The 25,946-nt window shown below is 32.4% G+C and overlaps 2 protein-coding genes and 1 long non-coding RNA gene across 3 annotated transcripts; 1 reads left to right on the top strand and 2 right to left on the bottom strand.

Moving 5' to 3' along the window:
• Positions 1-6,048: 6,048 nt before the first annotated feature.
• LOC134279586 (uncharacterized) lies at positions 6,049-6,558 on the bottom strand. The gene is made up of 2 exons (XR_009994679.1): positions 6,261-6,558; positions 6,049-6,114 (listed from the first exon to the last, which is right to left on the bottom strand). It is a non-coding gene; the product is annotated as an uncharacterized LOC134279586 (long non-coding RNA).
• A 10,375-nt stretch (positions 6,559-16,933) lies between these two features.
• On the top strand, positions 16,934-20,774 carry LOC134279585 (N-acyl-phosphatidylethanolamine-hydrolyzing phospholipase D-like). Its single transcript, XM_062761995.1, has 6 exons — positions 16,934-17,029; positions 18,123-18,278; positions 19,134-19,622; positions 19,901-20,049; positions 20,265-20,379; positions 20,517-20,774. Exons 2-6 carry the CDS (start codon positions 18,129-18,131, stop codon positions 20,643-20,645), a joined length of 1,032 nt encoding a protein of 343 aa, XP_062617979.1. The 5' UTR covers positions 16,934-17,029; positions 18,123-18,128; the 3' UTR covers positions 20,646-20,774.
• Positions 20,775-24,987: 4,213 nt separating this feature from the next.
• LOC134279592 (uncharacterized) lies at positions 24,988-25,946 on the bottom strand. The gene is made up of 3 exons (XM_062762001.1): positions 25,875-25,946; positions 25,534-25,753; positions 24,988-25,427 (listed from the first exon to the last, which is right to left on the bottom strand). The coding sequence occupies exons 1-3, from the start codon at positions 25,944-25,946 to the stop codon at positions 24,988-24,990; spliced, it is 732 nt and encodes a 243-aa protein (XP_062617985.1).

The following is a 25,946-nucleotide window of genomic DNA, read 5'->3' as shown; positions in this document are numbered from 1 at the left end:
CGATTAATATTCAATGTAGCATAATTTATTTTAAAAACAATTTCAAGCTTAAAATAATTAACTGTCATTTAATTCATGCATCGTGAATTTTCCTAGGACCCTCACTGCTTTATCACGCATCGACTGATATACAATCAGAGAGTCGCGTACATTATACTGTGTGAAATCCAGTGTCAACTAACATCGGCACTAATATTTTCTCCGTTCAATGTTGAAACAAACAAAAAACTGCGTTAATTAAAGAAGCATTAAATAACATTAAATAAATTGGTCTTTAACTGCACATATCTTAAATTCAATTTTTAATTACAACCCTTTTTTTCTATCAAATGTTGTATGGGAAACAAAACATGAGAAATATCTGTAGCGAAACTATAGGTGGTCAGGTACACAAAATAAGCATTGCTGTTCTATTTTCTATTGCTTCCACATGATTTAATTATTTTAAAAATAATATCGGGTCTTTGAAATGATTTTCTGTCATTTCTTAGATTTTTACTCAAGCCGTAGAGTTATCTAAAACGTTGCTAGATCATCGATTTACTCAGTTTAAAATCAAGAAAATATATTAATAGCGTAAATCGTAGAAATATTTCTAGACACAAACATGAAGCTTTTCTTGAAAATGTATGTGTATATGTTCAAAGATTTAAAAGTGTTAAATGTCGGATTCTATTCCTTGACGAATGAATAAAAGTTGCTGCGATTTCGCGTTTTTCTCGGCCGTCAATACATCTATGGGCGAGTTCATCGGTTACAGTGAAAGGTTACACAGGTTGACCTATCGACAAAATTTTCCATTATGATCTGCCAATTTTGAAATAATTTTGATTGCACATATACATAAATTAATGTTAAAGATTGTACCGTCGGGATGTCGATTATAGTTTCGTTAAAAAATGGGGGATATCACGGCTGTAACTTGTTCTTGATATGTAGGGATGATTCTATTATTGGAAAGGCGAAGAATTTTTTTTAGGTCCTATCCCCCTCTCCACTTTGAAGTTTACGCAATCGCTACATGTATACGGACAAATATCAAGCTATTCTAATTGCTTTATATTTGAGAAATGTGTGATGATCTTTAAATTAGCAAATACAAAGAAGCATGACAAAACTGTTTTTGGAAGCGATGTTTCCAATTCTCATGAAAATCGAAAATTAAATTAAGGAACTTTTAGTTTTGCATTATTTGCTACAGAACTTATAATTTTATTGTACAGAATGATAAGCTCATGTATTTTTTTTCCTTGAATAAAAAGAATATCACAATGAGACGATTTTACGGGTACATGATTATTAAAAAAAAACACATGCAGTTTTACATGGAAGAGCTCCCAAAATATATACATTCCGAGCTTTCAGAATACGAGAAAAAAAATGAGTAATTAGACATTTTTTTAAACAAAAATTGATTCTGAGAAAGTCGTGCAGTTGCATACATTTATTCCAAGTCATTCTTTTATGTTTAATGGACTGAGAGATCTTTAAATTTTCTCTCATCGCAATACGTACATATAACACTCCTTCCCGGAATCGATGCAATGTTTTCCTTCAGAGTTGAGAATGTCAATTGGTAAGTTTGTTCAGATACGTACAGGTCAAGGCTGGTGTTTAAATCCGAATATAATCCATAACATTATAATAATTATATATGTCAAGCATGCAGATAGTTTGGTTCTTGGTTTCGACAAAATGCATGTTGCCCTCGAACTCAGTCAATAAATATATAATGTTAACCAATAATCATACGCGAGATATTTTTATTCGCCGATCCTCAAATTAATGGAAAAGAAACAAAGTCTGCAAAGATTATAGTATCCGTCACAAACTTTCCTATTTAAAATCATAAACTTTTTAATTTCTAAAGCTTATGCCCATTAGAGTATTCAATCAAGAATCGAAGTGTGTACACGTACGTGTGTAATACATTCATTAGTTTCTTTAGGTAAGTGGCGGTACATGTACAATACTAGTATACCAGTTTTCGCTGAGATTGATTTCCGGAATTCTGCACTGCATTTCTGACAATTAATTTCATTTCTAAACATTCATTATTTTCATTCTGGATTTTTACACTAGATTTCTAGCAATTAAAGTTGACAAAGTAGATAGAATCATAGTTTTAATAGAATATATTTGGTGAAAAGCTAGCTGCAGATCTCTAGCTCGCTAGCTGGGAAAATCACCACTTATTATACTTATTGCGTACAAATAATGCGCTCGGTTCTGGATTAATTTCTCCGAATCCTGACCTCAACTGCACAAAAGATGGATTTCAAAATGTTTCTGAAACCTCTATCAAATAAATGTACTAGTACCTGATATCTGCAAGAAGCTCGTTGGACTGAATTATCTTGCCACCCAAAATGGTAGAATAGTAGAAGATATTTTGATATCTCAAATTCAGGCTCAGGAGGACTATTTAAAACAGTTGTAAGGGATGTTTTGTTGTAGAAAAAATGAAGGAATGTGCTAGAGACACATTTCAAATCTTTTCAAATACTATAAATAATGAACTTTGACCAAAAAGTTTAACCTGCTTTTCCAAAATTAGTTGTGAATAGGCCTGTCGAATAAAGTATTGCTTATATAATGCTGATCAGTGTGTCATGGCTTTGAATCAAAGTCATTTAGGATAAGATATTTTGGCAGGATGCATTGTCTGATTAAGAACATGTGTGAAATTGTCAATACAGTAGCACATAAATGGGATATGCTCATCACCAGCGTGATGATCTGACGCAGGGTCATTTTGACAAGGTCAAGGTCACAAACATTCCTATGCTATCTTATTCAATAGTAAAACGTTATGAGATGATATCTCCCTTTAAAAGATTGCTTTAATATTAGAATGTTGCATGACCTTGACTCAAGGTCATTTCTCCCTGTCCGCAGCTCTAACGGAAGACCTACTCGTTCCTTTGCAACGAGCTCGGCTCTAGTTTACTTTTGTATTATTAATGTTGGTCTTCTTACCTACATGTAATATATCTATTTATTTACTTATGTATTATTAATGTTGGTCTGCTTACCAGAGATATCTTTATATGATTATTCATTATTTTATCCCAGTTTCCAACTATTTATCTTCAACCAAATATGTCACATTTTAAAGTGCTTAAGTGATAAAATCTCTGAAAAATCTTGATCGTAATAACATGAACCAAATTCCTGAAAAGAAAACTTTTGTCAATGTTTTTATACAATGTACACAAATTTTGCAACATGCATTTTATTTTCAATTGGACTTCTTCTACAAACCGGCTCTTTAACTATCTTTTGCTCAGTTTCGAAGAATTTTTTACTCGGCTCCTCTAAACGATATGCTATGCATCTGTTTGCGTGAATTAATTTCAGAATTGTAGTGGAATAAAACACATCCTAAGAAGACATATATAACACCGCACAGATTTTACCAGAATTTCTCATATATCCATGTTTGCGATCTCCAGCTTTCTTTAAAATTTTCACTTTTAGAATGCAGAGGATATTTTGACGTTACAAACATCAGACTTCAAAGACAGCCAAATTTTGAAAAGCTGATATCCTTGTACCGTTCTGACTGCATTTTCATCCCTACAACTAAAAGAATTGTAAAATCACTGATATGAAAACTACACGTTAATTCATGAAAATTGTTTACCAACCATCTTAATTCTTATGAAAGAATACCATTCAATTTGAAATCAATAAATGACAATAATGTTTATAAATCATAATTCTAATTTTCTGTGTCGTAATTATATACATGTATATATATACAGTAAATAGACATTTGGCTTTTTTTTAACGCAAGGTATTCTTCCTGTCAATATTTCCAAGGCATATTTTTTTAACCAACAACCTAATCGGACCAGAGACAAAATACACTCTGTAATAATCTCTGCTTTATATCTGTGACAAATTTGTTTAAATAAAATATTTGAGGCCAAACTAAACAATTCGTTTTCTTCTGCTCAAGAAGACACATTTTTTAAAAAAATCTTTATGCCTTGTGTTTCCAGACACATATACCTAAAATAGAATTTAATACACTTTTGTTGTAATGCATAACAATCTGTTTATAATGTGTTAAACTCTTGCATTGACATTTTTTAATATTAATATGTTTTCTCGTTCGTTATCCAATCAAATTCAAATGAAACAATCAAATCGGCCCCACGATCCAAATTTTTTTTTTTTTTACGATGTATGGAATTCCATAACGATGTTTTCTGAACATGTTTTTAAATTTCAGGAACATTTTTTTCTTTTTTTTTTTCAAATGAGGTTTTTCATTACTAACTATTACAGTACCAAATATTACCCCTTGAATCAATTAATTTATTTACAGTATATAATCTCGAAAAATGTTAAATTTTTCTCGGTGCATGTGATGAACATTACGCTTCACATACCTAATCAAGCATCTGGACGATTTTCGTACGTTAGAATTTGCAATTGCTGATTTTTTTTTATTACAACCATACTACATGTAGTATATTTTTGTCAGGATTCAATAAAAATCCATCGCCTACATCTTAGACATCATTTCATAAAATTCGATGTAAAGTGCATACATCTGATGCATCAAAATTAAAAGCAAACCATTTTCGTTCAATGTTTTCAAAAAATGATTTTTTTTGTCCCACGACAAACATCAAATAAAGTATATAGTCTACATCTGAGACATCCTTTTGCAAAAATTCAATGTAAATTGGATACATCTGATGCATCAAAGATAAAAAAGAAGATGGGTGAAAAAGGCGGGCAGAATGCCTATAGCGTCAGATATTAAGAAATCATATTAAATATGTGAATTGATTATTCAAATTAACTTCCAATTATTGAAATTATGAAAAAAACTTTTCTGAGAGAGAAAAAATCTCGTAAAAAATTTTCTTTCATAAAATTATTAGATGGTATTCGTGGGATTCGAACCCTAGCAATAAAAATCCGACGTATGAATAGCATTCTGCTTTGAGACTTACGCGTTAACAACTATGCTACACCACTCATGGTGATTTTAGGCATTTAAATCATGTTTGTGATATGACCCGCCACTTAATGGACTTGAAGTATTTCTCGGAAACATGCTATGTTGTGTCATAAAATTGTACTTTTAAGGTACATGTATAGTGGGTCTTCGCTCCATGTTTTTGAAAACCAAAAAATATGTATTTCATAGCACACTTTTAGGATCATCTTTCAAAAAAATGGAGAGAAGACCCACCCATATTGAAAAATTTTGTTTAAGTTTGAGAAAATGATCGTTTTTGTTCTTTTTAGTGTGTGTAAGCATTTTCAAAGGCAAATATTTTCAGTCTTTGTGAGATTTTTGTAAATTGTAGAGATTTTACATGAAGCATACTTTAATATTAGATGAAATATCAAGTAAAATTTGTATTCAGTTGAGATTAAAATTTTCACTTCTTATCTGTCGCACTATAGGCATTCTGCCCGCCTTATTCGCCCATCTTCTTTTGTTAAATATTTTCACCGTAATTTTGTTTTTGTTGTCCTCCGACAGAACCTCAATAAAATACCATAATCTACATCTGAGGCATCACTTAATAAATATAAAAACTTTAACATCTCCAATGATATTTGATCTTGAGTAAGATAACATCCAATTAATTTTCAATGAAACAAATTCTGCTAGAATTGTTGCTGAATTCAAAATAATGATTTTCTTTTTTCTTTCTTTTTAGCTGCATTATACCACAGCCCTTTAAGAAATGATTAGGATACTTTTTGCGATTAAAATCTTCTTATGATTTCCAAGCACCTTTGTAACTATATGAGACCTGCAGTACTGTGGCCGACCTCTACATGTATACTTTTATATAAATATAAAACTTTAACTCTGAAAATGAATGCATTTTTTTTTCTTTTTTAAACTTCAATAAGATTCCAAGAAATTGTCCAATGCCTTTATAATTAGCAATGCCAATATGATTGAAAAAAAATGACTTCTTCATTTTAAACACACTTTCTTTCTATGCAAACTATAATATAAAAATGTCAATTTTGTCTTCAGCCCAAAACTTTTTTTTTTAACCAGAGTAATGGAAACGAGATGCAAACTATATGTCTTCATCAGATCAGTCTAAAAATACCAATAATCTTTTTCTTTCTTTCTTTTACTTATACTTCTTTAATAAAAGTAGTATGACACAAAGCCTCTAAATTCTTTCATTAAATAGCTGACCTGTTAGTGCGTAATACGCTACAGCTTTCACAAAAGATAGTTCATTTCGGTTAGAATTTTACAGCACATGCTATTTTATTTTTTCGACTTGTGCCATTCATTCACCTGAGATCTTAAAATATCAAAGCTTCAAATATTAATCCTCCCATTTTCAATATTATTTTATTTTGACATCTCAACAAACATTTGCAATATTTTCGAATTACTTATCTTGTATCTCTCTTGTGCTATCACAGCTCAAATGACCCTTTTCTCGAACGTCCCTGTAGCTGATTCCAGTGCTCGTTTGCTTGTACTGCTTGTCGTACCCTATTTACAGAACACTCTTCAATTCTGTGATGTCGAAATTCGATGAATATTTTTGTTGGAAAATTGTAATTGAAGTCAATTATAAAAACAAAAACTGCTCAACAAATCCTTTTATACGTAAACTGCCAAATAAACTTTTTTGAATAAAGACGAATTAAACCCCATTGAATGCGTCTAGCGTCCGTCTTACAAATTTGACTTACTCGGGTAGAGCGTGCGCTAGAGAATGATTACTAGAAATCTCTTTAACCCATTCGAACACGTCATTACTTAAAACCCATTTCCATTGGCCATTACTCAGTACACAATTACCCGGTATAAGACTTCCGTTCCGACTCAAACAATTTGTTTACATGTCGTTAGGACAATTATTTCTCGCTATACTTCGTAACGCAAGAAATTTGAAAGCGGCACTGTGACGCACAAAGGGGAAAATTGACAAATTTAGAAATTTAGCATGACCCTTGTTAATTTTGTTCAATTCCTAAAAGTATTACGTTTCAGAAAATTACAGCTTTCACAACCTAAACATTCTATTTTTAAGGAGAAAAATAAAAGTAAAAATAATTTTTGTATGCCCCAGACCGAAAATATTGCTTAATACTTCTTCCACCCCATTGTACGCGTGCGCTGAAAAGTTGAATAAGTTTCCATAGTTACCATGGTATCACGTACTCAGGAATGAATGGAAGTAGACCAAAATATAGAGGCAATCTTTTTAAAACGTTGTTAAAACATATTTCCCACATTTGCATGATCCAGTTGAATGTTGTTTACAAGTTTGAGCTATAAATAAAAGTGGCGTGACCTTGACAAATACGAAAACAACGAAACGGGAGATACAACCTTTGTTTTTCCGGGACTTATATCGTGCAATTTTTTCTTGCAGTTTAATTGTCATATCTTAGTATATACTCATAATTTTCATAAGTCTTTCTCTGTATGCTACAGATATCTTAAAAGAAAGACATGATTTTGACTCATTGTGTCCTTTTAAGGAGGCTGGGGGGGTCAACAAATTAACCACCAGATTTCACTAATTTTTAGCTCTACTGGTCAGAGACCAGAAGAGCTTATGCGATAGTAATGCGTCCGGCGTCCGTCCGTCTGTCCGTCTGTCCGTCTGCCTGTAAACAATTTTTCAAAATGCTACTCCTCCTACAGTTTTGGTCTAATTTAAATATAACTTGGCACACAAGTAGACTACACGAAGATACACAATTCTGTGTATCGGTTTTTGATTTCGTTGAACGGTGTTGCCGTGGTTACTAAAAATAGAAATTTCTGTGAAATTCTTTCAAAATGCTACTCCTCCTACAGTTTTGGTCTGATTTCAGTATAACTTGGCACAAAAGTAGAATACACTAAGATACATAATTCTATGTATCGGTTTTTGATTTCGATGAACGGTGTTGCCGTGGTTACTAAAAATAGAAATTTCTGTGAAATTCTTTCAAAATGCTACTCCTCCTACAGTTTTGGTCTGATTTCAGTATAACTTGGCACACAAGTAGAATACAATAAGATACATAATTCTGTGTATCGGTTTTTGATTTCGTTGAACGATGTTGCCATGGTTACTAAAAATAGAAATTTCTGTGAAATTCTTTCAAAATGCTACTCCTCCTACAGTTTTGGTCTGATTTCAGTATAACTTGGCACACAAGTAGACTACACTAAGATACATAAATCTGTGTATCGGTTTTTGATTTCGATGAACGGTGTTGCCGTGGTTACTAAAAATAGAAATATCTGTAAAATTGTTTCAAAATGCTACGCCTCCTACAGTTTTGGTCTGATTTCAATATAACTTGGCACACAAGTAGAATACACTAAGAACATAAAGAGACTTTATCAACACAATCATTATTCTATTTATTGCTGTTGTAAAGTTTCAAATCCCAGCTGCTTAAGTACTTTTCTCTTCCTTTGCTATAAGTTCAAACCAGTAGAGCTTCAGTCTCGACAGAGACTTCTGGTTTTTAGATACAGTATCTTAAGCTGTGAACTATCATTTGGAAAAGAAAAAATTCATACATTTTGATTTTAAAATTTGAATATTTTTGTATATCTTTATATGGAGCTCTTCTTTTAAAGGAGATCGAAATAGTCTGAAAATGGCTGCCACCCCCAGCCTCTCTAAGTGTATCTATACAGCCATGTAGAGGCCTGTCCATCTCAACTTCACTAAAGAAGTGTTGAGGAGATGGAACAGAGAATTGAGGCTGGAAGCACTAGGTGAAAAAAAGAAAATGGGTTATTTTCTTATCACCAAAAAAGATTTATCATACTAAGATTTATCAAATATATATAAATACAGTATACAAAATTCAAAGAGTCCTCATGGAAGGAAACATCATACGTCTTTCCGTATATACTCGCCTATAAGTTGTTTTTTTTGGGGGGGGGGTTAAATTTTAGTCCAAAAGTCTATGTCCAACTTATAGGCGAGTCATAAAAGACTCGTATTTTTCTGGACGGCGAAACTTACTACTATTCTAGAAATATTAAATAATCTCTCCGGAAATCCCTGTTATAAAGATCCTGATTTTACTCTGTATACTGTATACAGTACACCGAAGGACACCAGATAAGTAGGTCACATGTTACTTGATACAATTTCATTTTTAATTTGATGTACAAAAGCTTTGAAATTCAACATTGATTATTAAAATAAGCAGAGAGAGAGTGATTGACATTGCGATGCTAGGATACAGGTTACGCAGATTGATACATCACCTTCCGTCTCAGGTGAAGGTGAGTAACATACCAAAAAGTCAATTAACGGTATACTATAGTACTTAAGTAACTCAAATCTTAAATAATGTTATATAAGGTTATAATTACATGTTAAATCATTTTGTATTTGTTTTTAGTATATTGTATTGGTGATAAGAAAATACACATTTTCTTTTTTTCACCTAGTGCTTCCAGCCTCAATTCTCTGTTCTCATAAGGAGAACAGGCCTCCGTATGATCGTGTAGACATACGTAGTACATCTACTAATTATTTTCTAAAAATAAATAAATAATAAATAAATAAATAAACCACCGTGTTGCTACAATCATTTTTTGGTGGCCGACCATACGTGTAGTTAATGTCAAAATAATATAAAGAGAAAATAAAGATGAGGTGAGGAAAATTGCAAATAGGAACAAAAAGGGGGGGGGGGGTGATTTTGTTCAATAACTTATGAACAAAAATTAGAGATTAAATATAAATTAAAACGAGACGGGGGATTAAATATATATTTGGAAGTTGTATAATTATGTGTAATAAAATCTAGTTTTAAAATGAACAAAAACGGGGGGGGGGGGTGAAATAATTTAGATTTGCTACATTGTTTTTATTTAGTTTGAAATATTGTAAACTTGAAAAATTGTAAATAATTGCTGTTTATACCGATTAAAATTAAGTTTTAGATAATGTTTTAAAATTAGCAATAGTACTGTACAAAGTTAAAAGCCTAAAGGAATACTAATCTAGGCAATAAACATAATAATTGGCAAAAGATAAGTAATACATTTTTGAATATAACAGATTATATGTATTTGTGTGTGCATATATGTAAACAAAAACCAAATTTAATAAAGAAAAAGACCAGGAAGGAGTTAAGCCAAATTGAATTTAAAAATTTTGGTTCGTGCTATAGCATAATTATAATTTTAAAAGATGCCAAAAAGTCAAAAGATGTCGGCTAGCTAAAATGCCAGTAATTTTGAAAGGGAACTCTCATGTTTGTATTTGTTTTTAGTATATTGTATTGGTGATAAGAAAATACACATTTTCTTTTTTTCACCTAGTGCTTCCAGCCTCAATTCTCTGTTCTCATAAGGAGAACAGGCCTCCGTATGATCGTGTAGACATACGTAGTACATCTACTAATTATTTTCTAAAAATAAATAAATAATAAATAAATAAATAAACCACCGTGTTGCTACAATCATTTTTTGGTGGCCGACCATACGTGTAGTTAATGTCAAAATAATATAAAGAGAAAATAAAGATGAGGTGAGGAAAATTGCAAATAGGAACAAAAAGGGGGGGGGGTGATTTTGTTCAATAACTTATGAACAAAAATTAGAGATTAAATATAAATTAAAACGAGACGGGGGATAAAATATATATTTGGAAGTTGTATAATTATGTATAATAAAATCTAGTTTTAAAATGAACAAAAACGGGGGGGGGGGGTGAAATAATTTAGATTTGCTACATTGTTTTTATTTAGTTTGAAATATTGTAAACTTGAAAAATTGTAAATAATTGCTGTTTATACCGATTAAAATTAAGTTTTAGATAATGTTTTAAAATTAGCAATAGTACTGTACAAAGTTAAAAGCCTAAAGGAATACTAATCTAGGCAATAAACATAATAATTGGCAAAAGATAAGTAATACATTTTTGAATATAACAGATTATATGTATTTGTGTGTGCATATATGTAAACAAAAACCAAATTTAATAAAGAAAAAGACCAGGAAGGAGTTAAGCCAAATTGAATTTAAAAATTTTGGTTCGTGCTATAGCATAATTATAATTTTAAAAGATGCCAAAAAGTCAAAAGATGTCGGCTAGCTAAAATGCCAGTAATTTTGAAAGGGAACTCTCATCAGGTGCTAGTCCCAAACTCCAAGCAGGTTTGTTTCGGTAATGAATTGGCCATTCATTCTAGCACGACAAACCTGTCCTCGCCATTTCCGGTAGATATGTATTTTTTCTATTTTCTAATGTATAAACAAAAAAGTGTTCTTGTAATATATAAGTTAAGTAATATATCTAACACTAATCCAATAATCTTAGCTAAGGAACTTACCTTAATTCTTCTGTTATCTTCTCTGTTGATTTTCATCATGGCGATTTGACAGCGTCTTTCTCTGTTGATATGACGTCATTTTTTACAGCATGACGTAACAATCCTCCGAGGATTAACAGAGCCCTTTTAGAGTAATTATTTATATTGACATTGTAAAAAACAGGTTGTTTTAAATGAAACAAATTAGAGGGAAATTGGGATAACCTTGAATTTTGATATATTAAAGGGAAGTTGAGAATAATCTTGAATTTTAATGTATAATTTTGATAAAGATTGTGTGAAAAAACAAAGAAAATTTACAAATAAATAAGGCCGTCTAAGAGTAAGTCATAGGTCTGAGTTACTGTCACACCCAGTGAATCACCGTGGAAATTATTTCATGTTTGTATTTGTTTTTAGTATATTGTATTGGTGATAAGAAAATACACATTTTCTTTTTTTCACCTAGTGCTTCCAGCCTCAATTCTCTGTTCTCATAAGGAGAACAGGCCTCCGTATGATCGTGTAGACATACGTAGTACATCTACTAAATATTTTCTAAAAATAAATAAATAATAAATAAATAAATAAATACCGTGTTGCTACAATCATTTTTTGGTGGCCGACCATACGTGTAGTTAATGTCAAAATAATATAAAGAGAAAATAAAGATGAGGTGAGGAAAATTGCAAATAGGAACAAAAAGGGGGGGGTGATTTTGTTCAATAACTTATGAACAAAAATTAGAGATTAAATATAAATTAAAACGAGAAATTATACAACTTCCAAATATATATTTAATCCCCCGTCTCGTTTTAATTTATATTTAATCTCTAATTTTTGTTCATAAGTTATTGAACAAAATCACCCCCCCCCCTTTTTGTTCCTATTTGCAATTTTCCTCACCTCATCTTTATTTTCTCTTTATATTATTTTGACATTAACTACACGTATGGTCGGCCACCAAAAAATGATTGTAGCAACACGGTGGTTTATTTATTTATTTATTATTTATTTATTTTTAGAAAATAATTAGTAGATGTACTACGTATGTCTACACGATCATACGGAGGCCTGTTCTCCTTATGAGAACAGAGAATTGAGGCTGGAAGCACTAGGTGAAAAAAAGAAAATGTGTATTTTCTTATCACCAATACAATATACTAAAAACAAATTCAACATTGATTATTAAGATAAGCAGAGAGAGTGATTGTCATTGCGATGCTAAGAGACATGTTACGCAGATTGATACATCACCTTCCGTCTCAGGTGAAGGTGAGTAACATAAAAAAAGGCAATTAACGGTATACTATAGTACTTAAGTAACTCAAATCTTAAATAATATTATATAAGGTTATAATTACATGTTAAATCATTTTGCTATATAGTTTTGAAGCATCAATTAAAATCTCATTTTGCTCACACAGGGGCGTAGCAACAGGGGGGCCAGGGGGGCCTGCCCCCCCCCCCCCCAACCACTTTAAAAAAAATCTTTGATTTTGCTTCGCCCGTTATGCAAATTATCCCATGTTTCCCACTATCGTTGATGCCCTGGCATACTATACTAACTAGACAGTGATTCCTTAATTCATTTTAAAAAAAAAAAATAATTAGTAGATGTACTACGTATGTCTACACGATCATACAGAGGCCTGTTAGAACAGAGATTTTGAGGCTTGAAGCACAAGATGAAAAAATACGAATTTTAAAAATTCTTAGCACCAATGACAGATATATAAAGGGAAAATTTTGGACAGGGTTTATTTTCGTTGCTTAAAAGCTAGAGAAAGGGAGAGGGCGGACCTTAAAACGCAGTTAATTATCAGAAAAGGTCCGCCCTCTGTATTTAAGATATTTTCATGTTAATAAGGGAAAATTTTGGACAGGGTTTATTTTCGTAGCTTACAAAACTAGAGAAAGAAACAGGGCAGACCTTAAAACGTCGTTATCAGAAAAAGTCCGCCCTCTGTATTTCAGGTATCCCGCATCTTCTAACATGGCAAATATGATGGGTACATCTCTCTCTCTCTCTCATTAACAAAAGAGAAAATGGCAGGGTGGACATTAAAACGCAGTTATCAGAAAAGGTAATTCTGTAATTTAGATATCTTCTTACACAGCAAAAAATATGGACGGGGTACATATTTCTCATTAACAAAAAAGAACGACGAGAGACAAAGGAAAAATTTTGATGAAAAAAGTTCATGCACTTGAGCCTTCGGCTCAGGTGAGCTGAAAGTAGCAGCGGGACCATTAGAAAGGGTCCGCCTTTTGTTATGAAAATAATTTTTTTTTTAAAAAGAATAAATTGCTAACTAAATTTCCAACAAGTGACTACTGATAAAAACTGGAAAACATGCATAAGAAAATACATCGACAAAAAAGCGGACGACATGCACTTCATGTAATGCTACTGGTTATGAATTTCATTTCTTTTTACAGTGTAATTTGAATATACAAGCAAGGAATATACTTATATAATCTACGTAAGATAATTCTTCCTTACACTTTGTAAAGACCATCTTTAGAATTAAAAATTTAGAAATAAAATTTCAATTGCTGGAACATCATTGGCATCGGAAGCAAACTGGAATAGGAGGGCTATTTCAAAGAGAAAATTTTGTTAAATCTCAAAAAAAAAGAAAAGAAAAGGGAAAATTTGACCAGGGGAGGGGAGGGGGTTAGGTAATTTTAACACTACCACTTACCCTTCTTTCACTACACTGCAACGTGCCCGTTGAAAGGGGGGGGGTTAAACTTACGTTCCAATTTTCACACATAGATTAATCTGACTATCTTTGCAAAAACAGTGCCCCCCCCCCCAGTTCCGATGCCTATGTACATTGAGAGAGTAAATTTCTTAAATCGTGCCTATTATCATATATACATGTAATTCATTGTTCTATGATGTTGTGAGCTCCTTTAACTTTTTTCTCGTTCGTGGCATACACTAGTAGTTTGTTCATTTAAACTGACAAGAAGTCAAAACTGTAATTTCAATTACATTGAATGTCTGAACGCAACAAAATAAACTTATTATAAACACACATACAAAGAAATAAAAATAACCTCTTACAGTCATAGAAAAATCTAACGTTAAAATGAAGTGTTTGATACATGTACGTCATGATTTTAAAAGACACTTTCTATTCAATTTATAAAAAAAAATATGTACAGTGGTCGGAACGTTATTGTTGACAAACCAATCGTGTAAAATCGTTCGTGTATCGTGAGTGATCGTCCGTGTAACGTGCGAGATCGTTCGTGTATCAGACTCAATCGTGTGCGTTTTTAATCGTGCGAGATCGTGCGTTGAGAATCGTGTAAATTTCGTTTTGTAAGTTTTTATCGGAATGTTATTTGTAATATAAGCATTTCCCTTGTTTGTTTTTTTTAATTTATTAATTAAAATCCAAATAAAATGAAAAAGGGCAATTTATATAATAGAATGCAGAACGAACTAATTATCGCTCGTAAACAACCAATATAGTAAGTCGTACAATATTAAGTTCTCGTCAAATAGCGCGATCAATATTGTGATAAACTTACATGTAGATCTTTAACGCCTTTTTGAAAAATCTGATTTTAATCACTATTTACTACTTATTGTGGTCAAGATAATCTTGAAATCAATTCATTGAAAATAAATATATAATTTTTTTAACAAAGAAATAAACATTTCTCAATGCTAACATAACTAGTTAGTCGACACATATACATGGACACGGCATGATTTTCGGGAGTTTTGATTATCTGTGTTTATCTCTTAAGCCAATTTGTAATTAGTTTATTAATTAAGTCATTCCATGCTGCCATTTTTGTTCAATCGTATCCCCCTTTCTGCATATCATGATATCCAATTCAATCAAATTATACGACCCACATACATGTACATCGTTTAATAGAACGAACAAAATCCGTTTTTTATCGGAGAATTACCTTAAAAATAATCATTTTTAATCTGAAATATTAAGTCTTGCATATATTTACATGTAGTAACAAAAGTATCATTTTCCGTTTTTTTCTTCAAAGTCTATGAAATAATATCAATAATTCTTTGAATTCTTAAATAAATATTAAGCCGTATTTCGTTTTGAAAATATCAGATTCCTAAATATTTTGAACTATTTTGAGTGAAGAATCGTGCGTTTGCGTTAACAATCGTGTAAGATCGTGTAACGTGTAGAATCGTGAACGTGAAAGATCGTTCGTGTAACAGGTTTAATCGTGCGTTAATCGTGCGGAATCGTTCGTGTAACGTGATCGTTCGTGTAAGTTGTCAACAATAACGTTCCAACCACTGTATGCGTATCAAGTTTCTCTTTAATAAGTATTGGTTGAAAAAATTATCCCTATAGCTAGTAAAACGGTGGAAAGGGAGAAAAAAATATGTACTGTCAGATGCAATATTTCTGTGGTGGAAAAATCAAGTCGGAGGCTGACAGAAAATTCTAGTATACCAAGCGAAAGACAAGTGCACTTAAGCAATACTTAATGGCCCTTTTTGTGAGCCGGAATCCCCCGCCCCCAAATATTAAGCTTTTCATTTCCGACATTTTTAAGTTTTTACATTTTAAAAGTTTTCATCTCCGACCGTTTGTCAAATTCATTTCAGTACTTTTTCGGCAATGAAAAAAGAATTCGTTCATCCATTATAAAAATCCTTAAAGTAAAATATTTTAGATATTCAAATAAAAGGCTTTGCTTAGCTGTCAAAGAAACTTGATTGATTTTACCCTGGAGCAGATGTAGGTATTGTGAACTTTCACATAACTCTTTCCTTTACTTATAACTAGTCTTAATATTGTCTACAGAGTTGTATGTAATGATTAGATTCGAAAAAACGGGATTTGAAATAAATAATATTACATAATGCATATATACAACACCCTGTTAAAATTCTATATTCATCTTTGTTATATATGCTGACCTTAAATTGCCATAAAGGTATCCTAAAAAAATCATCAGATGTGAAAAAAAAATAAATAGATAATGTCGGAAATGAAAATAAAATTGTCGGATTCCGAAATAATAACAAAAATTGTAGGAAAATGCAAAATGCATGCAAAATTCAGAAAATGAAATGCATAGATCTAATAGATATAATAATTAGCCTTTGAATAGGTCCGAAACCGCTGCATTTCAATTCCGGAAATATGCATAGCATTTCCGACATTTTTTTAAAATTTCATTTTTGACATTTTGATGTTTTCATTTCCGACATAATTTTGTTTTCATTTCCGGAATTTACCTGTGTGACAATTCAGTGTTATTTAAGTAAGTAAAAATGGAATTTTAAAAGTATTTATTACAAAATATTGATAAGAATTGAAGAAAAAAACCATTTGCACATGTATGCATACATGTTGCACTAAGTCTAGGTACAAGGGTTCAATGAGCATAAACTTTTTCACCACATCTAATGTGCACTAAATGTAATGTCAGTGACAGCACCACACTTATGTTTAAATCATTGATAGATTTACAAAACTCAGATATTGGATTTCAATGATATATATTAATGATTTTTTTCTTTAAATTTTTCATAAGTAAAGTCTTCAGATCTGTAACTAAAAGTACTACATATGTATTTGAAAAATGTCGGAAATGAAAACAAGCATTATCATGTTTATAGGAAAGAGACTTGTAACTAAATGATTCGTGTTGGACTTACGAGCATCCATCTGTTCATTCCATACTGATTAATCTGCCAGTAAATAAGGCGGTGAAGGTAAATGTATGTACATTTGTATTCTTAATATTTGTTAATGATAATATGTTGACATTAGTGTATTAATTGATACGACTTTATATCATCAATTTATTTTAAAAGAATAGTTCTTCAATTAATATTGAATGAACACATGCATACAATTTGTATAAAAAGAGCCGAGGGTGGACCTTTTTTAAAGAGCCAGGCCGGACCTAATATGTTATCGTATTAGGTCCGGCCGGACCTTTAAACGAGGCGGAACAAATATTATGCATATGCGACACCGGACATCTATAGTAATCGGACAGTGACTGGGGCCATTTAGAGAATCGGTGCGGATCATCGGTAGAAAATAAGTTGAAGTTAAAAATCAGCGATATCATAATCTCCACCGATGCCCCACATCGCTCCTCATCGGCAACCCATCATTAACAAGTCATTCAAGGATTGGGCGATGTATGGTCGAGCATCGTCTAGTGTCCGTTGAATCCGACGACATCGGGGGTTTGATAGGTGTGCAACAGACATCGGCCGTTCATCGGTCGATGTTCGACAAAAAATTGGCGTATAGGCAACCGACGTACGAACGATGTTCACCAATGTATGAGCGATGTAATATACATCGGCCGATTACCCTGAAACATCCTTTTATGATTAGCAATGCATCGCTGGGCCTTTGTAAGTCCGGCCGGCAACCACGCCATTTTTATCATAAAACGCATTGGTTGCCCATCGTACATCCCATCGCAGGATAATGTAACTGATACTTTAAGGACTGCTAGCACGATGTGGACCGATGTTGGGGCATCGCTCACGTACACCACGAATTACCACCGTTCTACGCCCACAGGCCGGGAAATGTGACTAAGGCATTATGGATTATATGCGTCACAACCGTGGGATGAGTTTATTTTTGATTCTTAATCATTTGATTGGCTGGGGTTCTGTTTTCCGCTCCGCCCATTCTTAATGACAAAGATTTCTCTTAATATGATATTACTATTATTTAGACGAATTTCCAGAGCAAATCAACTAATGTTACAGATATTACGTAATCTTACAAACTTCGTGTATTTTATTCTAAGGCTAGAAAATATGTTTGCTTTTTCAGGAGACAATGGACAGTGCAGTCCAAGATCTTATTCGTCCCATATACAAAAACGGAAGATATGAAAATCCGTTTGACACATGGGAGACTACAGGTGGGATTGGGAACATCTTCAAAATGATGAGGAGTGAAGACTTCAGCAAAATACCTAATCAGAGGGTCTGTACCAATGCCAAGCTGATTTTTTCCTATATGAATAAACATTCAAAAGATGCAAGTAAGCTGAAATTATAAAAATTAAAGAAACTCAGAGCTCTAATGAAAAATTTCTACGTAATTTTCCTGAAAGATGAGGCGTTTATGCGTTAGAAAACTATATGACATAAAGATATTCTAGTACATTCTGAGTTGACGGAATTATCAAACTTGGCTAGTTCTTAAAGTTTTTTAATTAATTCATTTGGAAAAATGAAATGAGGAATATGAATGAAAACAAAATAAAATACACGCTATGTTAATGATATATACAAAATACATATAAACTGTCTTGAAATACCCTCTGTCAATCTGGAATCCGAGCTCAAATTTGCTTATATTTGAAGTCAATAATCTTATATTTTGCTCATCCTGGGATAAAGTTTTACATTAATTCTTGCAGAAGTTCATATCTATTTCATATGCATTTTCTATATTTTGGCATTGACTGACGAAATATAGGATGACCTTATTTTGTTTGTTGCGAGAAATTGCTGCATCATAAATACCTTTTTCAAATTTTCTATTCAAAAATCATGAAAAGAATGCTACAATTGATTATGAATTATATGCTTCGCAGAAAACTCAAGTGCATTCAGTTTCACGTATATGGATTCATCATCCTTACTTCAAGAAAGTACTATGGAAGTACTATGGAAAAGATATTTTTCGTGCGAATTAAGTGTTTGGAGTTTCATTGGGGACAGATTTATTTTTTTTCTTTTAGAAAGGAAAATCAAAAGATATTTATAATACATTTTATATAATACACTTGTGCAAAAATTGACCATGTATTCTTTAATTTTTTTTTCACGAAAGGAGTTGGATAAAACCCTACCAGTGGAAACCCCCGATTTCCGAAAATTACGGAACCCACCACAATCTGAGCTTCAAATAATGTGGATAGGCCATGCCAGTGTGTTGGTACAGATGGATGGGGTTACTATTCTAACCGATCCAATATTTCTGGATAGGTTCTCCCCTGTACAGTCTATGGGACTAAAACGATACCGTCCTCCACCCTGCAAAATAGAAGATCTACCACATATAGACTGTGTTATTATCAGTCATAACCACTACGATCACCTAGACCCTGGTAGTGTACAAAGCCTCAATTCCAAGTTCATTGATAAGATCACGTGGTTTGTAGCGGCGGGAACGAAGGAATGGATGTTGAATGTAGGTTGTAAGAATGTGATTGAATTGTCATGGTGGGAAGAAGCGGAGTTACCTGGAAGACCAGATTTTAAGATTGCTTGCGTCCCTTGTCAACATCAAAGTCAACGTAGTTTATGGGATTATATGAAGGTAAATTGTAAGAGTTTGTGGCAAAAAGGACAAATAATAGGTAAACGTCAAACTGCATGGGAAATAATTTTAAATACTGTACAAGTAGCTGGATTTTTTTTTCAGAGGTATGCTTTATATAAACAAGTAAACGTTGCAAAAAAAGTTTTTGAATCCAATTCATGAATAGTAAATTGCTTAAACATTAACCCACAGCAAATTTTCTTATGAATTTCTTTTCCTTCTAGGAAAGAATTATATCTTTAAAAATCATTATGTTCTTTTGCATATGTTTTCAGGCTCTCTGGTGTGGTTGGATTGTCAAGGGACCCACGAAGAGTTTCTATTTTGCTGGAGATACAGGCTACTGTAGTGGTTTCAAACAGATCGGAAGAAAGTATGGGTCTATAGACTTGGCTGCAATCCCAATAGGAGCCTACTATCCAAGGTAAGCTTATAAAAGAGTATCTGATGAAGATAGTGTCCTTTGATTGATAGAAAAAGTAAATATTAAAAGTTGAACTCGTACATGATAGAAGTTGGTAACAAGACCCCTTACAATCTCTCTCTCTCTCTCTCTCTCTCTCTCTCTCTCTCTCTCTCTCTCTCTCTGGTATTCTAATGATGAAGATGAACAGAATTTAATTTGTTTTTATCATATAGGTGGGCTACGAGACCTTGGCATGTAGATCCGGAAGAGGCAGTGAAAATATTTGAAGACGTTGGAGCAAAGAATGCCTTGGGTATACACTGGGGAACGTTCAGGTTGACAAAAGAGGTCCGTTATACTAATGTCAGACTTTTATTTGGCCTTAATTCAATATTGGTAGCCATTATTAAGTTATTTTGTGTGAACCACTTAATAGATTTCTAAATGATAGATTTCGACAATAACTCTAACTTTTATATGTACAGTTTTATTTGGAACCTCGGACAAAGCTTGGAGAGGAGCTGGATAAGAAGAATATAAGTAGAGATAAATTCTTCACACTCCGTCACGGTCTGGTACACACAATCGGACAAAATATACCTGAACATACCTAATTATGTCTCTAACGTTTAGTTAACCCATGACCTACAATCCCACACAATAGAACGCCTTCATCTTTTCACATACTTTATGTTAAGATACTGATGATAATGACATTTCATTTGTTATTTATCACTTTCTAAAATTTTCTTACGTAGGACATGTACGTTATGATGAATTATATTACAAGTATTGTTGTCATTCTTTTGCATTTAAAAAAAAAATTAACGATGTACTTTTTATGCTGTATTTCAAGTATATATATTTAAACTTAATTTTTTTACTTAGTATTTACATGTATATTGAATTGAATCCCTTTTTTATATTGAAACAAATTGTGATCCTCTTTACGAGGAATCTTCAGGAAAGCAATATACGGATTCTGTTTAAATTATTTTTACTATAAAAAAAATTGTTGTCTCAATGTTTTTACTACATGTGTTTAATCCATTAATAATTTAAAACTATTATAATAATGTGAGTATATGGGGTATATATATTTTGAAGTATCTTCCTCTCATGACAGTAAGTAACAAAATTTGCACATACTTTTTTAATGTATAGCTGTTGATTGTCACATAAATGGATAGATAATATAAATGATAGAAATATGGAACTTAATTCAAGTTCAAGTCTATTACATATAAAACAATGCAATTTGGGAGCAAAACAAACACTTGCCTCAAAATTAAGAAGTGGGTGTCCAAGGCATCAAATATAGGATTGGGTGTCTAAGAGGAGTAACCATTCCCTGATGACGGTCAAACTCACCAAGCCCTTATCATGATCTGGCAAACGAAAAAAAAGTCAGGTTCCCAAATGTACATGTAGAATTGATTATCAAGTAATTTTGCGAGCAGCACCACACGCGAAATAAAATTACTCGCCTTTATTTTTATGGAGCTCAAATCTACGTAAAATCTCTTGACCAACCGTTCATTCGCGAATTATTATTCTCGGGATTTGACGTTGAAGAGCCCATTTGCGGTAATAAGACTAGTACTCGCGAAAAATAAGGAATCTACAGTAAATGAAAAACTGTCGGCCAGCACTTTATTGAAAAATGAATACTTTATGTTTCATAGAAATATTCACATATTTGAAGTGTCATCTTTGCCGTTATTTTCATCTGATTTTTATTTTTAAAAAATCTTTATTTGCACTTGAATAATTTATAATTATTTATTTAGAACACAATACTGAAAAAAACAATACTGAATATTTTAATCAATAGCTTTCATTTGCCAGAAAGCTTTACATTGGAATGTTTATGTGGTTACATCGATGTTTATTTTTGCAATTCAGCTGAGAGAGGGATTTCAGCAAAGATAACATATTGAATGTTTATTACCAAAGATTTAATTTTCTTTCATATCAATAGATTGTATTGTTGAACAATGTTGTACATGTAAGTCCTTTATTATAAAACGTGGAGATTACAAACGTTATTAAAGTTCAAAGTCCATTTAATTCTTTTAGATAAATATGGAGCAGAGCATACACGGACCTCCAAAAACCTCAGAGGACGGATAAGATGCCATGAAGGAATGAACATCCCTTGCCTACTGGTCTCTCCCGCTGTGTACTCCTTGTCATGATCGGGAGAAACAGGAAAACTCGTAGACAATTCAGAGTGTACAATAACGTAATAATTTGCATGTAAAACACTATTCAGCATCTGCCTTAATGATTGGTTGTTAACATATAATATTCATTTTTGAAAGCAATCTGACAACTTTTAAAGTATTTTTTTCTAATGTGCTCTCTTTGTCACCAATGAAAGTGCAAGGCAGAGACTTTGAATAATCAAACGTTAATAAATGACGAAACAATGCTGTTTTCTAAGAAAGGGGTGGGGGTCAAAGACAGGAGAATAATTAGAAAATGAGATAGTCTAAATATAGCATGCAGGACGTCCATACACTAATTTGAAAACATGCCTGATTGCAAAAAAAGTTTAAATGTATGTCGACGAACGTTTCTAAAAGTGACTTAATTTTAATCCCCTACCCCATTAACTAAATATAAATTTTATTTTCGCTATATTTTCATCAAAGTATGACCTGTTTATTCCTGTTTTCCTGTGACAACCAAAATTAAATTTTAAAAGAATGCACCGTATGATATTTTTTATGGGGTGGACATGATCTACTGTGGATTTCCTATATACTCTCTCTAAAACCATATCTTTTCGACATCGCTGGATCTGCGCCTCTACGATAGCAAAATGTTAGTAGACGCCAAGAAGTGAAAAAAATCTGCAAATAATGGTACCCATTAGATAAAAATTTGCAAATTTAAGCCACTGAAAATTTTATATTTATCCATGCGAAATTAAAAGAGAGAAAAGCAAAATGGTTTATAAAACTTAAAATCAGGAATTTTTTGATAAACATTATTTTCATTCGGGAATATTTTTTGGGCTATTAACTTTTGGTAAATAGAAATACAAACCTTGAACAGAAAACTTCACTTTTGTAATTCTGCCTAAAAGTCCACTGCGCAATGAAATCTTTTCTCCTTGCAACATAAGGCAATTTTGATGATTTTTTAAAGTGTCCTAACTTCATAATCTTTGATGATGTCATAATTGTCCTGTCATGCATATCCTTAATTGTCCGAGGATTTTCTAATAATACAAAACAATCCAAAAACTTGTAAAATCTATTATAAATTCACACTGGTGAAATTTTCAAAAGGAAACTGACTGAATTATTTTCTTATAAACTATGTCATAGTAAAATAGTGTTTGAAAACAGGTTATCCGAAAAAATAAGCCAAAATACATACATGTTCATGATCAAATAGTTTGAAAACTTTCACGCCATTTTTCTTATCTTTCTATGTCAATAAACATTTCTGTTTTATTGATCGTAGAGTACCAAAAATGTTATCTTTTCTTTGTACTAGTAAATCAATATCAAACAAGTTGCATACTTTACCTATAATCACCTAAAATAAAGAAAACAGACTAAAATCCAGATAAACAGTAGAAACCAAATAAAATATCAACAATTAAACAGTTATACAACAACGTGAGGACTGTCCCATTGAGCCCATGCTTCTTTCGAGTCCATTACTGATCCAGATAATATGCTCGTGTAATGTAATGTGGGAGGGAAGTTATTCAAGACGTTCGACAGAAAAATACCAGGATTCAATGTTAACTTAAATTTCCTCACATTTTTGTCAATCTGTTCTTGAACACTTTATTGTGGTGGAATATCATTTGTTCTTACACTTAGATTTTTTATATATTTTTGGTATCTCTAGCCTACAGCAATATGAGCTTCAACTTTCAAGTCGGAATTTTTGTTGTTAAATTGTGATTAACTAAAGGACTATAAAAAAACCCATATATAAACTTCCGTTTTGATATTTGCAATGAAAGAACTATTCATAACGTTTGCAATTGATTCAAGTAAAATTACATTATTGTCATCCTGAATTCTTATATACTACTTTATTACATTTTCAACATTGAAACACTGTGATTCATATATTGAATAAAAGTGATATTCTATCAAAGTGTCAAAGGATATGAAAATGATATCTTTTCACAGTGTGACCTTGGGATAATTTTACAAAAGAACTTAAAGGAGCCTGATTACATATATGTACTTTCCCTTTTACATTGATTTTCTTTTTAAAAAGAATTTAACATGATATATTTTTTACGGTAGGAATTTCTAGCAGTATCATTATTTTTGCAAATTTTTAAAAACAACATAACTATTATACATGTATATCGTATCAAATACTGATGGACTTTTTCATACTAATTTACACACTGAATTAATATTGTCTATGAATTTCCTTTTTTTATTATGACACGGAGTACACGGCGGGTGTGACCGGTTGGCAGGGGATGCTCACTCCTCCATGGCACTGATCTCATACCTGAAGTTTTATAGACCAGCTTTTCCTCTGCTCCGAATTTGTATTCTTTCAATAAACTGAGCTTAAATACTGTTCGTTATCTATATATCACATAAATAAAAATAAAGATCATTTTGTGCGGATCAGATCATTATTATTCTTATCAATGATAGTGTCCAAAATCTCTTTGTCTGTTTGTCTGTTTTTGTGTGAAAAAAGTTAAGATTACGAACAGTGATTGATCGCACAAAAACTACGCACAATACAATTCTGTGAACAGCGCATAACAGGGACCTATGGGAATTCCAGAGATGGGATCAGATGCCTGGGGTGTGTAAGCATCCACTTTGACCTGTCATACCCTACCTTGAGCCCTATTTATTGAGCAAGTATACGGATCATTCTGTAGTCAAATTCAGCACACAATTTCTACCAATTGATATGCAACAAGTAAGTCAAACACTAGCAAATTAAAGTTTATGCAAGATAATCTTGTCGTTCTATATATCTGTATACGCACAGTCTGTTGGTCTTTCCTGATCCCATCCAAACAAGATGATTTTTTCCATCATATCCCAGTCCCAATGGCTGAACCATTCCATCTTGTTCTGTTGGTAGAATTGACAGTAGGAGACCGTCCTTGTTAATCATTTGTATTGTTTGGTCTAATCGACCACAGATCAGGATATTTAAGAATGCATCTACACAGATTCCACAAGGCATAAATAATGATAATCCTTCTGGTGGCCCTGTGTAAGTAAAACGATATTTTCCTTCACGGTCTGTGACCACCACACCCTTTCCTATATCAGACACGACAATATCTTCATTCCGGTTCTCCGTGATGTAGACTGGTTCATGATATAACGGTTTGCCTTTTTTTGTGGTATTGTATGGTTTGGATTGGTTGTAGTGTACTATTATATCGAATGCATTTCACATCTGATAATGGTGTATTGGGATTATCTGAATCATATCTCATCATGACCAGCAAATCTCCAGTAGAGGAAGAATGACAGATACACCATGGTTCCCATCGTTCTGTTCTCTTTATTAGTGTCAACTTTTTAGAATTGTCTGCACTTAGTTTGTTAATGTTCCAGTCTTTGTCTACATAAATCAACTCTCCTGCACTGTTTACTGTATGCACACCATAAAGTTCGCTTACATCAAATAAATGATGTAGATTGTTATCTTTAGAATTTCTTAAAATAAGACTGCGTCCATTTGACCCAAATCCTATCTGGTGTCAAAAAAGAAATGTGAACACCATGAATTAAGTCAGGTACAGCAACACACTTCTTTAACATGCCTTGTGGCATTAGCTTTAACATTTGTTCATTTCTTACTTGTCTTTTTCCTACCTTTGAGATTTTGATTTCAACTAATAACTCTAAAATGCCCTCTGTGTCTAATTCTTCATTTAAGTTACACAT

The sequence above is a fragment of the Saccostrea cucullata genome, unplaced genomic scaffold (assembly GCF_032062105.1).
Source record: "Saccostrea cucullata isolate Sc308-1 unplaced genomic scaffold, CSIRO_AGI_Scuc_v1 ctg353, whole genome shotgun sequence".
Classification (NCBI taxonomy): domain Eukaryota; kingdom Metazoa; phylum Mollusca; class Bivalvia; order Ostreida; family Ostreidae; genus Saccostrea; species Saccostrea cuccullata.
The sequence above is the reverse complement of the archived record's forward strand: the minus strand, read 5'-3'. Positions and strand labels throughout refer to the sequence as shown.

Bases quoted from the DNA above. Each gene is read 5' to 3' on its own strand.
- LOC134279592 (XM_062762001.1), bottom strand. From the start codon at position 25,946: ATGTGTAACTTAAATGAAGAATTAGACACAGAGGGCATTTTAGAGTTA. The intron at 25,754-25,874 runs GTAGGAAAAAGA...TTTTGACACCAG, and splicing joins TTGAAATCAAAATCTCAAAG to ATAGGATTTGGGTCAAATGG. The intron at 25,428-25,533 runs GTATCTGTCATT...TCGATATAATAG, and splicing joins AGAACGATGGGAACCATGGT to TACACTACAACCAATCCAAA.
- LOC134279585 (XM_062761995.1), top strand. From the start codon at position 18,129: ATGGACAGTGCAGTCCAAGATCTTATTCGTCCCATATACAAAAACGGA. The intron at 18,279-19,133 runs GTCTGTACCAAT...TTTTCACGAAAG, and splicing joins GCAAAATACCTAATCAGAGG to GAGTTGGATAAAACCCTACC. The intron at 20,050-20,264 runs GTAAGCTTATAA...TTTATCATATAG, and splicing joins ATAGGAGCCTACTATCCAAG to GTGGGCTACGAGACCTTGGC.